Here is a 16653-nt window from a genome sequence, read left to right on the forward strand (position 1 = left end):
TTTGTTACAATCATTTTCGCTGATTATTCTTGCGTAATACCTTTGAAGTGTCCTTTTGGACTGTTACGTTTAATTACTTTTTCGTAACTACATTGTTTACCTCTTAGAGAGATTTACAGTTTCCATAATATGAAGGTGTCATGGCGTCAGACGCTTTCGATTCATCATCGATATATAAATCGACGGACAAACAGCACAGCTGGACACAGGTCTCTTATTGAGGACCTGTTGTTCCACCTATCATATTTGGAACAGGGACTCTATCTAGCAAAAATTTTTTTTATTGTTACTATTTTATTTTCGTTCTCCTCTTTCATCCTTTATAATTCTATTACTACATCCACTTTTATTGATCACAATTTCTTTTGTTCTCGTCCTTTCACTTACAATCCTTACACGCAAAGCCTCTTTTCGCCAAATTCTTTAATGTCCTTTAGTTTACAATTAATAATTGCTTATACCTGTTTTTTTTTATTTTTATCTTAAGATACCTTTATAATTTTCTTTATTTATGATTTATAAGTCAAATTAAAAGCAGGCTGCAACCAGTGTATTCACAACCTTATGATTTGTGGTCTCCACACCTGAACAGCCTCAGCAGCAAGTTAAGCGCACTATATAGCCTGCCCGTAGCCACCTCCCCCGCTGAGTTTTTTGGGTTACTTTTTTCGACCAAAGCTTTACTTATTCATAGATAAAACCCGAGCATAGCTATAGCTCGTTGAGTGCCCAAGCGTGAAGGCAGATTCGGACTTAGACCTGGATTGTCGTGTGATTGAAATGGTCAAGCTTCAACTTGATCAGTTCCTGTTGTGAAGCTATCATTACTACTCGAATTATCAATGAAATGAACTCGAGACCATTTTAAATTCTGTCGATATCTTTTTTGCACAATAAACATTCTTTTTCCAGCGAATGTAATCTTTATTCGCTTGTGAAACCTTTAAATGACCGATTAAATGGATTTTAATGTATTTTTTATATCGACATTAATGAAAAAGATTTAAACTCATGTTGCCGGTGTATTATAAGTGTTTCGCTTTGTAGTTTTTTTAATTTTCCGTGAAGAACTTTTCTTATGTTTATTATATAATGAGATCATTATTTATACACTAGTCTAGCTATCTACGATCACTGAAGGTGTTGAACAGAGTATCTAATTTTCACGTCATTAACTAGTTTAGTAGAAATCACTTGTGTATATATGGAAAAAAACAGAAGACCACATGTTGATAGAAACTAAAATCTAATTAAACTCCATAATGATATTTGTTTGCGACTGACTGTACCATTTAAAACCTGTTTATATTTTTATTTATTTTTCATATAGACAGTTTGTGTCGTTAAGCGTTCTACATGTCCATTTGTTGTCATTCTATTGTTACATTTCGCTTCGGTCATTCAAGCCGGATCTATCAAAAATATAGGAAAGCGTGTACACTGTAAAACTAAACAAATAAATTCAAACGATGGTGGTAATTTAATTATAATTTAACATAACTAGACAACAGTAAAACGAAGCGATCAAATAAAAATATAAAGAGGTTTAAGTGGCCTAGTCAGACGGTAACTGTATTCTTTAAGTTAAAGTTACAAAGGATCTAAACGCGTTCTAATCTGTGAAAATTCCTCAACACACTCTGCTTTTTTATCACTTCCACAAATATCATTAATAATGTAGCAGTAATAGAAGTAGCAAGATGTATTACCAATTTAAATCTTTTCTTCTTCTTCTTTCAGCGACTACCCGTGTACTTAACTATGTCGTGATCACATCATTAACTCTCTCTCTCTCTCTTTCAGCTGCACGCCCACTGCAAGACATATGCCTTTACCAAAGATCGCCACCATGACTAATCCTATCTATCCACATTAAGTGACTTCCCGTAACCTAAAACATGTCATCGGTTCACCAAGTGGAAGGCTTTCATCACAACTCAAGAACCTTTCGGCCCCAACAGCCATCAGTTGCACAAGCGTTATGACTCGCCGACTGCCACTTGGCACAATAGGCTTCATATACTGTAGTAAATTGTTTTTACTAGTTTTATTTTAATTTAAATTTATTACATGATTATTCTATGGCATTACAAGGGAGCTTCTTTCTGCTTTATGATACAGTTTCGTTCGAAGATATTTTTAATTTTATTGACCATAAACTATCGCGTCTTTATTTCTAATGCTGACCATATGACTACCACTGTGTATATTTATTTATTTTATACATTCTCTGCTAGTAACTACGCACGTTCCTTCAGTTTTGAAACGACTTCTTATACAAAAAATACGATACAACGTTGGACGTTGTAGCTTACTTATATACAGTCCTATGATACATATCTCTTGATGTTTTCTTATACCATTCGTAAGTAGAATTGTTATGTAATTTATATTCTATGGCTCCGTCAAGAATTGAACCCGTGACCTACGGTTCTTTTACACCCAAAAATTATTCTTTACCGTTATCCGAACTTCTTTTTAATCCCTATCTTAAATATTAGTATTATATCTCACATCTTCTTCTTTTCAGCTGATAGAAGATCATTGCATAGTCCTCGTCACGATGACCGGTCCTTCACTATGTCGGTTCTACATGACATGGACACATATCTAAGATCACGGAATTTAAAAAAGGAACATAGTTTAATTTTTTTTTAATAATCATGTATATTTTTAGATAAAAAAAAAACAACATTTTCGAAATTATGACATATCAATAGCCTAAATATGAGATGTAACGTTGTTTAATTTACGCTTTCTATTGCACTAAAAACGTTCATTTATATCGATTACATATAGAGTCACATGAGTTCCATTTTTAATTGTAAAATGTTTTTTTTTAAAATCGCAAATAGACGTGTGAACCATATAGTGTCATGACATATGATATCGGCTGGTAAAAGACAAATATATTCTAGCTTCGCATTAATGAGATTCATTGATCATAAAAATAGATTAAAATACATTTGATTGTTTACCAAACGTTCCACGATAGACGTTAGTTTCCCGGACCTTGTCGATACAAAAGGCCACGATACTGTTTCTAGATTAATCATAATAAAAATGCATAAAACATTTTTTATCTACAGTCCGCTTCTGTATTGGTATCAACTTCTATATATATAAATATTAGTATAATAAATTTATAGTTTTTATACAGATGCACACTTATCGGGCGCTTGCATTGTGATAATATTCATTTGCTCATGTCGTATCTATACTTTTTGTACTAATGCGCCCTTTGACAAGTACGTTTTAACTTCTCGTTAAATAGATTAAACACTCCAATATTAAATCGCTTATTAATTAAAAACAAAAATAAAAACCTGTATGTGTTTTTCGTTATAAATGCGAAACATTATTTGATTACTTTTTTTTAATTAATTAGTGCTGCGATCACGTAATTTAATAGAAAAAATATAGCTGTCACAGCCACAGCTTTCTAACCCCGGCATTGCAAGCTCATGTTGAAATTATAAAAGCTAATAGCATCAATAAAACATGCTATGTAAATTCACTGCATATTATAACACGCGATAGCTCTGCTATTCACATCTTTTATAATGCTATATTTAACAAACAAAAAATTGAATCATATATAAAAAATAGTGTCGTGTTTATATAAATAATATGCTGAACCTTGCCTAGACAACCGTGTAGACTATCATCTCGTCTCTGGATGTTTCCACGGCCACAATTAACGATGCTATAACACTATGCTATCGCTGCGACATTGATAAATAAACAATCAAAGAATACATTAATACAAAGATAACGGTTTAATGAACTCGGACCGCACTTTGATTCGTTCTTATAAACAAAAATTTTAATATCACGAATATAGTCTCTGAATTGATTCCTCCGCGAAGGTATATAGCTTGCACTAGTGATGGGAAAGTCAGTCATTGCTATTGCTATTTTTTTTTTAAATTTCCACATTTAATTATATGAAGAAGGGGAGAGAGAATGCTTCCTCAGCTACTGCAGCAAGGTGGTGATAAATGCAATAGGTAAAAATAAAACAAACACTAAAATATAGAAATAAAAGAAATATAGTAGTACCAAAATTAGTGCAATAAACAGTATAATATAAGATGATAATTATAAAGAAAATACGTGTAAAATATTTGAACAATAAATGTAATGTTGCAAAATAAAATAGTAAGGAAACCTAGAATGTAGTGGTTGAGGATGGATGTATGGCTAATAGAATGAAAGAGAAAGACTGGGAAAATTGTAGAATGAAAGAAACAGTACGACAGATAAGATGATACATGAAAGAGAAGAATGATAATAAAAAAAAACATGAATAAATTACTAGAAATAAAAAGTCCCTGTCCCACACGAGATAGGGGAACGAGAGGTCCCCAACAGCGGGGACCATATAAAAAAAATTGTATATATCACGGAATTCTCATCGCATCACAACAACATTGGTTCTAGTAAAGAGCCTTGGAGTACAACAGGTATTTATATACTATGAAAAAGATATTTACTTTCATATTCCATCTATCCTTTCATCCGAAATTCTTATTAATAACTGATATAAAAGTTGTACAAAAAACACGCTATTACCAAACGAAATAATATGATAAGACAGATAAAAAAGTTTACAATTATGAAAAGTTTTAATGGCCTGTATTTAAGTATTTTATTATTATTTGAATGATAAAGCCGTACATTTTCTAAAAATAAATATGAAATTATTAAGAATAATCATGTATCGGATGTGAGAGTGAGCCTTTTGTTTTTGCGTTTCTTTTTATGAGATTGTGTCTTATCAACATTCGACATAGTATTTCAGGGTCTATGAAAGTCCTGCGCCATTTTCTACCACACAGTTTTTGACAACGCACACTAGATACCTATTTTATATTATATATACTCGTTTTTATATATCACTAAGTAAAAATATTCAGACATTCGTATCTAAAAATACGTGGTATATCTAATGTGTTTCGACTATAAAATTAACTTTAATAAAAGCAATAATAGTTTGCCAAAAATAACACAAACGGCTTAAAATTATCTCCAGTTTTTCCGTGTCAGAATGACTTTTAAAATTAAAGAGTTTAATTTTAAACGTTTCTTTCTTTTTATCACTTTACTAATTTTCTAGTTAATAATTTTAATAATGGTAAATCTTTATACACTTAAAACACAAAATGTCAAACTTCACCCACACAAACATTAATGCGAAATACTTATAAGTTGCTTGTCGTTACAAAATAGAGCAATAATATTGTTTACATATATATATTTAATAATTGCGGTATTTAAGGAGAAGGAACTGCTAACGGAATACTACAATTAAATATCATGTAGTTTAAAAAATATTTATTTTATATATTTTAGGAACATATTATAAGCAAAATTACTTAATGTAAACTCTATCGCTTTTACACATTAAATCTATATTTAGTTCTATTTAAAGTCACATTAGATCTTCTTATTAAAACTCTAAAATTTGTTACCTAAAAAAATAAATGAATTTTTTTTTCATTTGATCCAATTTCAACCTGACATGATCAGCCTGATCTATGATTTGAGGTACTTGTCTTTACTTTACTGAAAATGTTTTCTAGGTTTAACATATGTAAACATAACAAAATGAAACAGAATGAAAAATATGAAAAAATTACTCTACCTAATAATAAACCAAACTTATTGGAGGTTCAATATCGACATTGGATTATTAATAACATGAGATAACTGGCATATTAATATTGTATATAAAAACTAAATATCTATTGTATATCTTATAGAGTAATTTGTATTTTCATAACTGGTTTGAGATACTTTTATAAGGAATATATATTATATATATTGAAGACGTAAATGTAAATCGTTTCTACATACTCTTTTAAATAATAACTTTAAAAAATAATGTTAAATTCAAATGCGACTAGGAAACAAAAGTTTTATTAGCACGTTGGTAACAACCAACTGTTGACTGTGTCCGCTCACGTTCCTTACGTCTAAAGTCTAACTAGAAGTATATTTTGAAACTTACGTTTTAGGGGCTTCGGATTGCTCTGTTTCCTTCGCGACATGACCTAGCGGGGTGCGCCTGCGTCTCCCAACATGTCACACACAATCACCACCACGAGACACGATTGTAACTTGTCACAGCGCCAGACACGTCCGACCAGGTCGGCGGACAGAGCGATACTAGAGGCGTTTTCCGAACGCCGACAGCACCGAGATACCAATTCGCGAGCTGCAACTAGAGGGCTGGCTTCGGCGCCGCCTACTTTTGCCTCCCCCCTCCCCACTGCCCCTCTCTGAGCCGTCGTAGCTCGTAGACTCGTAGCGGCGTAGAGTTTTGATGGAGTTGTCAAAATTTTTATGCATACATACTTTTTTACATGACACTTAAAAATCAATTAATTATTTGCTATCTTGTCAACTAAAGCCGCAGGACGTCGACAAATGGAAATAGGCCTCTCCAATAGCAACCTTATAGCTACATAAAACTAAAGCCTGCTACGTAAATAATAACTAAAATATAGTAATGAAAATAGTACCGAGACAAATAAGCTACATAACAAACAATCCGACCAACCGACATCTGATCACTATCCACATGGTAATAGAAAAAAAAATCAACCCTGAATAGAGCTCGATGGGGAAATTTCATGTCCCGAGAGATATTTACAGAGAAGTTTCTCATCATGGTTGTATATTACATTCTTTAATGCCGTGAATAATTTCTTAATTACGAAAATTATCTTTTATTATAATACTACTTACGTAATTAAATAACATCATTACTATTACACATATAATTGAGTGACATTTATATCTAATTCTTTTTATTTTTCCTGATTAACGTATTGTTTTTTTGACATATAGTGTCATCTTAAATGTTAACAGACAACATTGATCAACATATAATTTTACATATATTTGCATTTGTTCTTATAAATAATACATATAAAAATTAGTTCCTTTATTTATATTGCCAACTAATTTGTAATTACAATTGTAGTAACTTGGATAGAAAAATGTCATAGGAATGTAAATTGATATAAACTTAAATTAGGTAAAGTTCTACGAAAATAGTATCCTTCAATTTAAAACCACGACGGCTCCAAAAGCGGTATGATCTGAGAAACGCCCACAACTAATTGAGACAGTTATTTTTTATTGTCACTCACGATATTTCAATATATATATAATAATATAGCAATTTCCAAGCTTTTATAATACTATTTCTTTATACACATAGACAAGAATATTATATATTAATATAAAATATCCTTATGAAAAAAAAGAGAAATTGTCATTTCAAACTCCAGAGTAGGAAGGCAGGTAATTTTTTTTTATGTTGGTAGGACTGTCTTTAATATTTGCCAAGCATCTGTTTGTCATAAGTTGACAATCATTTGGCTTAGTCAAAACTATTTTGAAAAATGTTTTGTGTTCCAAAATCGCTAAAATCTTTGGAAAAAAGCGACAAAAACTCGACTTATATCGTTCCGTATTTATCTGATTTCACTCCGTGCTACTTCTGGCTATTCAGCAAAATCAAAAGGCCAATGCGGGTACTCCGTTTTAAAACGATAGATGTGATCAAAACCGAATCCAAGGTCTTGAAGGCTGTACCGGAAAAAGACTGTCGCAACTTTTTCCAGGACTGGAAGAAGCGTTGGCAAAAGTGCTTTTTAACGGACGGGGATTTCTTTAAAAAGTTTGAATGAATAAATATATAATTTACATTTCATACATGTTTCTACATATTCACAAATCTTTTCTGAGTCCTAAGCTTTCACATTATAAGTTACATCTTACGTTAAGTTACATCTTAAAAATATTATATACATAACAAAACAATAATCTTCATTGTTCCGTTATAATAATTCATTAAGCTAGAATTAATCATGTTAGTTTGAAATACTTCTTTTTGTACTTGTATTGCATTTTCGAAAATAGCGATTTTTCAAACTCGCATTCGTAATTCAAACAAATTCGAGTTTATTTCAAACGTATATAAACAAAATATCGATTATTTATCTTTAATGTTTTGCAAGATGGAGGAGTGTAAACATTTTTGACGTTGACGAAACTAAAACTCGAACGTAAAGAAATATCAATTGAAAATGGATCTTCGATATTGGTTTTATTCTTCAAGAAACTTATCTCTAAAAGAGTCTGAATGGCATAGTAATTCACTCTTTATTTTGTCTAATCTTTAACATTCAGTTCATTTAGATTCAAGCATTATTTATTTTTATGTACTTAAATTTATATTTACTATTCGATTCGATATATTTGTATATATCCACTGTCCCAATTTTCTGCAGTTGTCATTTCTTCCTACAGTTGCATAGAACAGACAGCTCTTAGCGATATGACAGCTTATTATTACTTTAGCAATTAATGCATGTTAATAATAATTTCTTTTGTCGTCGTTTCGGCCCATACACGCTCAGAACAAGGCATAGACCTTTTAAAGATATCTATTAGGGGATATAACACAATCACCACCCTATACAGGTAGTTTAGTATTAAGATACCCAGAGGATACTGCTGCATATCTTCTGGAAACTTATATGTGAGCAGTGACAATCCTATATAATTAATGCACGGTGTGAATTACATATGAGACTATCAAAATTAAACCAGCGCCCCACGATTGCAAATCTCATTTCTCTACCGAAAGGGAACTACCGTTCAACTTTTTTTTTAAATAAGTTGTGTAAAAATAGAGTCTAAAAATCTCTCAATGGCTTGATAGAGTTTATATAACCTTTTTTCATCTTAGCGATATTCTTTCGAGCTCCGATTTGGGAACCTTCTTGTGAGGTATTTTAAGGGCAATAAGTCCGATCTACGGGTAAGTCCCGCGGAAAGACGCTTGATGCGGGCAGCTCAAGGCTGGTGATCGTAATGATCTTTGCAGGAGATCTAAACCTTGCAGTCGGTGCCTATCGACTGATATGATGATAATAATGAAGTCTGGTTGCTTGGGATGCCGGTAGAAGATGTGATAAAGGAGGATCATCTGAAACACTCACCACCGCTGGCGCTGGACATACAGAATAATTGGTTGTTGATGTAAAAGCTCTAAAGAAGTGATCATATCTGCAACCCATTTGATGTCAATTAATGTATTGTAAACTATATTTAAAAATCAATGGTTTCAGAAATAATAACATAATGGTAGTGTATTAAAATTCAATTATTGTTTACCATCTGTGCCTCCCTTTGTACCGACAGATATGCTTGTCGCATACTTATAGAAATTTTTTATTGAGTTATCGCTATATAGAAGGTGTTTGAAAATAGATGTTGAAGCTTAGAAGCTTTTATACCTATATACAATAGTTTATTATATACGTAACTAAGTTCTTTTTGTTTATCAATAAATGGCTCTAATATTAGCTGTCGGTCAATTTTAGTACATCCAAAACGTCATGCCCTAGACTTAAACATATAGTAAACTAGTCGCTTTTATACTATAAAGAATTTGTGGTGATCAAATTTTTTAGTAATGTTGAAATGTACTTGTGTCAAAAAATCTTCACAGAGGATGAAGCGCATCGCGAGCTCAGCTCTCAAGGTCAAACTAACCAAACCAAAAGTTTAGTTCCATGTTAGCTTTGACTGGCTTAAGAACATGGCGATGTCAGCGGAATATCTTTTGCGAATCTGTGTGTATAGTGACTATTTAATATTGATATCCTACCATAATAACAACGACCTGGTTCATACAGGAAAAAAACCTTTTCTAGAGAGCGGCCTTTCGCTCCTTAATCGCGAACAGCGTTGGCGAACCGTGGTTGGATCCGGATCCCTCCTTGACTCGACTGTGGTCCTCGCTGCCGTCCCAAGCCGCATACACACAACACAAACACCACTCAGCTCTACTCGGGTAGAGCGCTTTACTACATGCGAACAACTTCGTGCAATTGGAACGCGCTTGTCCAGCTTTGTTTATTTTTAAGTTCACGGAACGGAAGGGTCTACTAAGTACTACTAAGCTCTGACGAAGCCTTTAAAGTCTTCGGGCTAACAGCAACAACTTCAACCTAGTATAAGTAGTAAAACCCTCGCAGCATATACTTGGTAGAGACGAAGAGTGATGAATCCATTTTTCATCACACGTCACGATACGATAAGGAAAATTTTCTTCTTTTGCCGTTGGAGCAATTGTACACAACAAAAAATGCAGTCCTATGTCCCTTGCGTTTGAAACATAAGTAAAGTATACAATCTCTTGAAAATGTAACTAGTTAGTTCAATACTGTCTTTTTGCAGCTGGAGCAATTGTTCATAGGCGAAAAAATAACATTGAACGTCTCTTGGCTTCAAATCATTAGTAACTCATGTTGCCTGCTTTTTAATCATTCCCTGCGTTTACAATCGCTTAGAAATCGTTTTGCAAGTAACAAATAATACCGAAGCAAGCTATTTTTGCGCTTGGCATACATCCTCATGGAAATATTACTTCAAATAAGCGTCTTCAACTGTTTTCGCCTTTCCTTTATGCAGACAGTCGTCAACATCGAAATCACCATCTTTGAAGCAACGAAACCAATCGCGACAACCAACTTATTAGAGAAGAAAAAAGAAAAAATAATGTCAATAAATTAATAGATTAAAATTAACTATCATTGTTAAACAACAGAGCTGTGTGACATATATATGAACATTGTTTTAGCAAATAGTTTTATATGTCACAACAATAAATTTGTTTTGTTTCGAGAGGAAATCCCATTAAACAGGGTGATGGTTCTGTTGGCAGTTCTATGTTTAAAACTTAAATCAAAAATATAATATTTGACACGTATAATAATAAAAATAAACTTTATTTAATTCTAATAATAATTAATTAAACTACTAATAATAATAATAATTCATATACAGTATAACAATAAATAAAACGATATTAATTACACACAATAATTATTTAATGACTTTCTTTTGTTAATTTTAGTTACTATTCAACGATATTTTAATAATTATTTAATTTAATTTTTAATTATGTATATAGTGTATATATGAGCAGTGGTAGCAGAGCGGAAGAGAAAGGAGACATACGATCGTAGGTTGGGGGCAAGAGTTTCTCGATACAATCTCATATAATTCACGCTAGGGTTGCCACTATTCACTAGCTTCAAGAGGATGCCATACTGCGATCGCCTTGCCGCCTACCAAGCGCAAAGATAATGGTACAGCCCCTCATAGATATGACAGGCTATACCATAATCGCATAGACGCCCACTCCAAGAAATAGGCCTCCCCAAGGCTTAATATGCTTTGCAGTGGGCGCCTATGGGTTGAAATATCGAAGCATGGATCCTTTTTTTAAAGCCTCCCCCAAGACACTCTGTGTAGCCAAGTTTTCGGGTTCGAATTCGGCATAATTTCAGCTGCGAATACATCAGCCAACTTAATTTTACCAACGACAACATCATAACAAAATCGTCGGAGGATTCAATTAAGGAAAACTTGTCTAAAACCACTGAAGTCACTGAATTGTATAAAATATTCAATCAACTCGGAAACCGTGCAATCTCATGTAATCAATATTGAACAATATAATCTCCCTCCATTTTTATTTTAAGCAACCATTTTCTCGAATCTGTCAAATTCAAGTTAACATTTTTTAAAATTAGTAATCACAAACAGTCACAGAAATAACTTGATCCGACATCTCGACCGTAAAATGCAATTAGGCGCGTTAAAAATTATCGAAGTCGTTTTCATACTATATAGTAACGGAAAAAACCGACTGGAAATGTTTTTAATAGTATCCATAACCCATATCGCTTTAACCGGAAAAAAACGGCAAATGAAAATATCAAAACTCTACTATAACCTTTAGAACATAAAAAGTAATATTAGAATCGTTATACCATTTTTAGGGTTTATTGGTTAAACTCGGACCGAAGATAAGGATATTTTTTAATACTAAAAATCTGGCAACATTTTTAATAACTACCTTATTTCTCATAACGCATTCACAATTACATAAAAAATGGCAGTTTGTTTTTGTAAGTACCCTAATAAAATATTGAAATAATTATCGTCATCACATGTTGAATATAGATAGTACTGCCATCTATCGTAATCAAAATTAAATATCGAGTAGATGACAATTTTCTCATATTTGAGAAAAAGTACCATAGAAGAAAAGAAGAATTTGTAAAATGTTTAAAATATTGTCATGTACAATAGAAGATAATATAAACAACACAAATCCTTGCTTTACGATATTGTAAAATTTAGTTTAGAGCTAGTTTAGTGTTAAATATTTTGTCATTGTCTATGGGGAAACATACCACATTCGCCACAGTTGATCAACGAGTTGGCGATAGCGGTGTGGTATTGCGGTACGCAGAGAACGCTGCTGCCATCATCTGCAATCTTGTTTGTGAGCAATGGAAATCCTATATAATTAATGCACGAAGGGTGAAGTATATAAGATTGTATTTCAGTCCTCCAGCGCTGGGCTACCAACTCTACTTATCTGACATAAATATAAAATTTCTTGTCAACTTTGCCGAATCTGATTCACACAGAATAGAAAATTATAAACCACAAAATAGGTAACCATTATTTGAATGCTATTCACTTTTTGCCAAGTACTAAATTTACTCCTAACCAAGCTATCTGTATACTTAGAAAAGTTTCCTTTACTTAAACATTGATCAAAATACTCGTGTGTACTCATAGATTGATATTAACGCCACCTATTAGAAACATACAATTTTAATATACAAATTTATAAACATTTTGATTTATCAGTAAGAACTCAAAGATGACGCTATCAAAGTTTTTGGTGAAAAAGTTTATTGGGAAAGCATTTTAATTTTTCCCAGCGGGAAAGTACCAAATTGTATTATTTGAAGGCTACTTCACTTAAACCGAATCAAAGTTAATAATTAAAAAGCTGTGGCATGGCTAATATTTGAAAAAAAAAACTTTGACTTTCTGGCACTCTATTAGTCCTGGCTAAAATTTAAAATTTTAATATTATATATATATATATATATATATATATATATATATATATATGTATATGTATATATACATAATAGTATATATACATGTATAAATATATATGTATGTATATATATAACGCGACTTCATGGAATAAAAACGATAAACAAGCTTATACCTGGATAAAACACCAAGCCTATCTTTTTGGTGGATTTTTATTACTTATATAATAATACCGTGTTTTCATTTTACAATCTTCTGTATGAAGTGGAAAAATTGAATAATTCATTTGATACGTAAATATCCAAGATTTATAAGGTATACTCTCAACACAACATGACCTTTAAAATACTACCAACCATATTCTTCAAACCTCGATTCTTCGGATTACTTGATTCGTTTATTGCATTTTTTGAAAGAGGGGGTATTAATTCTGATTCGGGTTAATTACGCCAGTGTGGACTACACTATGCTTCTAGTACGGGAAAAAATTCTCCGTGTATATATTCCATTTAGTTTGTATCTTTTACGATAGATGTCACTCCGCGCAGAACTTCTGCATTTAACAGAACAGATATATAGCCTTTTTGCACATTGGTAATAAAAAGTTATTAAGAAAGAAATATGATAGACATGTTTTTCTTAATCCGTTGCGCCCATAATCGACTGATTTCACGAATTGAAATAGTCTAAATTCTTAATATCGCAGATAACAAATTATTTTTTCAAAATATCATCTATTGTTTCAAATAAAGTTAGCGCTGGAAGCTCTGGGGGCTTTTACGGCTTCATCGGGACAAAGTTCATGGAACATAAGGGTTCGTGAAGTATACAAATCTCAATACTAAAAAAATTCAAATTATTATCGGCATTAAAATATAGAACACTCCATAACATTTCTTTCCATTGCCGACTGTGAAACAATTATTAATAAATCATCGACAATTATAGTTTTTCAAATACCCATTCTGTGTTTATTTTACGCCATCTATTACTTCACTGTGAAACAGTTTACAGTTATAAAATACAGATGACGAAAACGCGTATCGGTAGTAATCCTCTAGATGTCGCTAGTAAAAAACTTTACATTTCCTAAATCACGGTGTAGAGATTCGTTGAGTTTTAGTTGGGTCATATGCAGAGCCTGCTCACGTTACTCTGGTTTCCCTTCAAAACGTATAAATCTTTCGCCTTTTACTAAAGATTTCCGTGGAGGGGAACACTCAAATGAGTCTTTCATATTTTTGTATAGTCCTGTTCGCAGGACACATATTCATATTGTCAAATATAGTGAAGGATATCTAAAATTATATAAAATTCACGTGGAGCTCTTAAAATACAGTTCAAAATACTTTGCATTTTAATCGGAATAAAATGATTAATCTTGATTAAACTGACTACTGGTTCACATAACACCGATGTATCTTTTTTACATTGGATTTTTAACCAAAAATTAGTAAAACCCTAGAGTATCTTTATAGTAGTGGTTGCCATGTCGTAGGCCATCGATGACATGAGCCATTTTTCAAAATTTGTGATCGTTGGCAAGCCGAAATTAAATGTTTCAAATACATTTTGTATTAAATTTATTTAAAATATATACCAAGTGGCATAAAACGATATTGAAATTAAATGTAAAACACATTTATTTAATTTTTTTGATAATTCTTTATAATTTGGTTAATTATTGGTGACAGCCTTTGCAGTAATTTCTTCGAACGCTGGTTAGTTAATACATTCCAGTATTAGTTTCACAACATAATGTTTAAAAAAAAATAATGACACAAAAATGAATAGGGAGCTCGGGTACATTTATTGAGAGTAACAAATAATCCTTCAAAAGGCCACTTGTGATTCGTGAGCCGCTGGTCTGCAACCCCTGCTACATAAGAACCGCTAAGCGAAGCTGCTAACCGAATAGATGTCAATTAGTCAATATAATACGCCAGGCGTCGCATCATACGTAGAATACGGTTTTAACTTACTGCTTCGTGGATTTCGAGATTCAAGCTCTCGAGTCTGAAAAAGCTGTAAAAGCCAGTATCACTAACAACGCCTAGCCATCGAAAATAGCCATAGTAGAAGTTACTTTACATAAACTACAAGCCGTGGAAGTATTAATTTTAGGATCCGTGAGCCTTGAATCTGAAGAAGCTGAAAAAGCCAGAAATGTTAACAGCGTCCAACTCTAATCGAACATAGCATGAGTTAGTATAGCATTTACCCGATAGATGTCGCTCCTCAATAAACCTGTATTACTTGAATCACGGTATAGATATTTTTTTAAGCTATAATTGGGTCGAATTCAAAGCCTGTTCATATTACTCTGGTTTCCCTTCAAAACGTATAAATCTTTCGCCTTTTACTAAAGATTTCCGTGGAGGGGAACACTCAAATGAGTCTTTCATATTTTTGTATAGTCCTGTTCGCAGGGCACATATTCATATTGTCATATATTGAAAAGGATATCTCGAATTATGTTTACTTCACGTGAAGATCGAAACAGGCGAACGTGTCTTGCACAAAGCGGCAATTATCCTTCGTTGGCCACAGCCTGGATCTGCTCAGGCTACCCTTCTGCCTCAGAACACATATAACTGGAAACGACACAAGCTATATTTTATCGAATAGCTCTTAAAATACAGTTCAAAACACTTTGCATTTTAACCTGGATATACTGCAGATTATAGACAACAACATTGAAAAAATACAGTGTATCCAAACTCCAACGCGTCAATCGCTCGTCGTAAAGTGGTGACACTGTAGGGTGTGCGCCTGGCAAACCTTTGGTATACGAGAAGTCATTATTATCTAAATGGTTAAATTATATACCAAGTGGCATAAAACCAAATCGAAATTAAATATAAAACACATTTATTTAATTTTCATGACAATTCTGTACAATTTGGTTATTTATTGGTGACAGCCTTTGCAGTAATTTTGCTGGTTAGTTAATACTGGCCAGTATTAGTTTCACAACATTATTTTATTAAAAAACTAATGACACAAAAATGAATGGGGATCTTGGGTACATTTATTGAGAGTAACAAATAATCCTTCAAAAAGTCGCATGTGATTCGCGAGCCGCTGGTTTAGCAACCCCTGCTACATAAGAACCGCTAAGCGAAACCGCTAACCGAATAAATGTCAATTAGTCAATGTAATACGTCAAACGTCGCATCAGACGTAGAATTTGATTTTAATTAATTGCCTCGCGGATTTCGAAATTCAAGTCCTGAGTCTGAAAAAGCTGTAAAAGCCAGTATCACTAACAACGCCTAGCAGTCGTAAATAGCCATAGTAGAAGTTGCTTTCAATTAAAACCAAAAACCGTGAAAGTATTAATGTTAGGATCCGTGAGCCTTGAATCTGAAGAAGCTGTAAAAGCCAGAAATACTAACAGCGTCCAGCACCAATCGAACATAGCATGAGTTAGTATAATATTTACCCGATAGATGTCGCCCCTCAATAAACCTGTATTACTTGAATCACGGTAGAGAGATTTTTTTAAGCTTTAGTTGGGTCGAATTTAGAGACTGTTTATGTTACTCTGGTTTCCCTTCAAAACGTATAAATCTTTCGCCTTTTACTAAAGATTTCCGTGGAGGGGAACACTCAAATGAGTCTTTCATATTTTTGTAAAGCCCCGTTCCCGGGGCACAGAATACTTTCGAGTTACTATTACGTTAAAGCATATTCATA

At 32.8% G+C, this 16653-nt stretch overlaps 1 protein-coding gene and 3 non-coding genes across 4 annotated transcripts in view; 3 read left to right on the forward strand and 1 right to left on the reverse strand.

Annotated features, from left to right (window-relative positions):
* The window catches only part of ush (Zinc finger protein ush), a 278099-nt gene extending 271958 nt beyond the window's left edge, over positions 1–6141 (reverse strand). The window contains exon 1 of the mRNA XM_068765206.1: positions 6014–6141. Within this exon, the coding sequence (XP_068621307.1) occupies positions 6014–6053 (40 nt within the window). The 5' untranslated portion in view covers positions 6054–6141. The remainder of the gene's footprint in view (positions 1–6013) is intronic.
* A 7963-nt stretch (positions 6142–14104) lies between these two features.
* Positions 14105–14219, forward strand: LOC137922546 (U5 spliceosomal RNA). The gene has a single exon (XR_011107535.1). It is a non-coding gene; the product is annotated as a U5 spliceosomal RNA (small nuclear RNA).
* Positions 14220–15272: 1053 nt separating this feature from the next.
* LOC137922538 (U5 spliceosomal RNA) lies at positions 15273–15387 on the forward strand. Its single transcript, XR_011107528.1, has one exon. It is a non-coding gene; the product is annotated as a U5 spliceosomal RNA (small nuclear RNA).
* A 1109-nt stretch (positions 15388–16496) lies between these two features.
* On the forward strand, positions 16497–16611 carry LOC137922536 (U5 spliceosomal RNA). Its single transcript, XR_011107526.1, has one exon. It is a non-coding gene; the product is annotated as a U5 spliceosomal RNA (small nuclear RNA).
* The last annotated feature ends 42 nt before the right edge of the window (positions 16612–16653 follow it).

The sequence above is a fragment of the Battus philenor genome, unplaced genomic scaffold (assembly GCF_028537555.1).
Source record: "Battus philenor isolate CCGP_79_NKW_IND1 unplaced genomic scaffold, ilBatPhil1.0.hap1 SCAF_2, whole genome shotgun sequence".
Classification (NCBI taxonomy): domain Eukaryota; kingdom Metazoa; phylum Arthropoda; class Insecta; order Lepidoptera; family Papilionidae; genus Battus; species Battus philenor.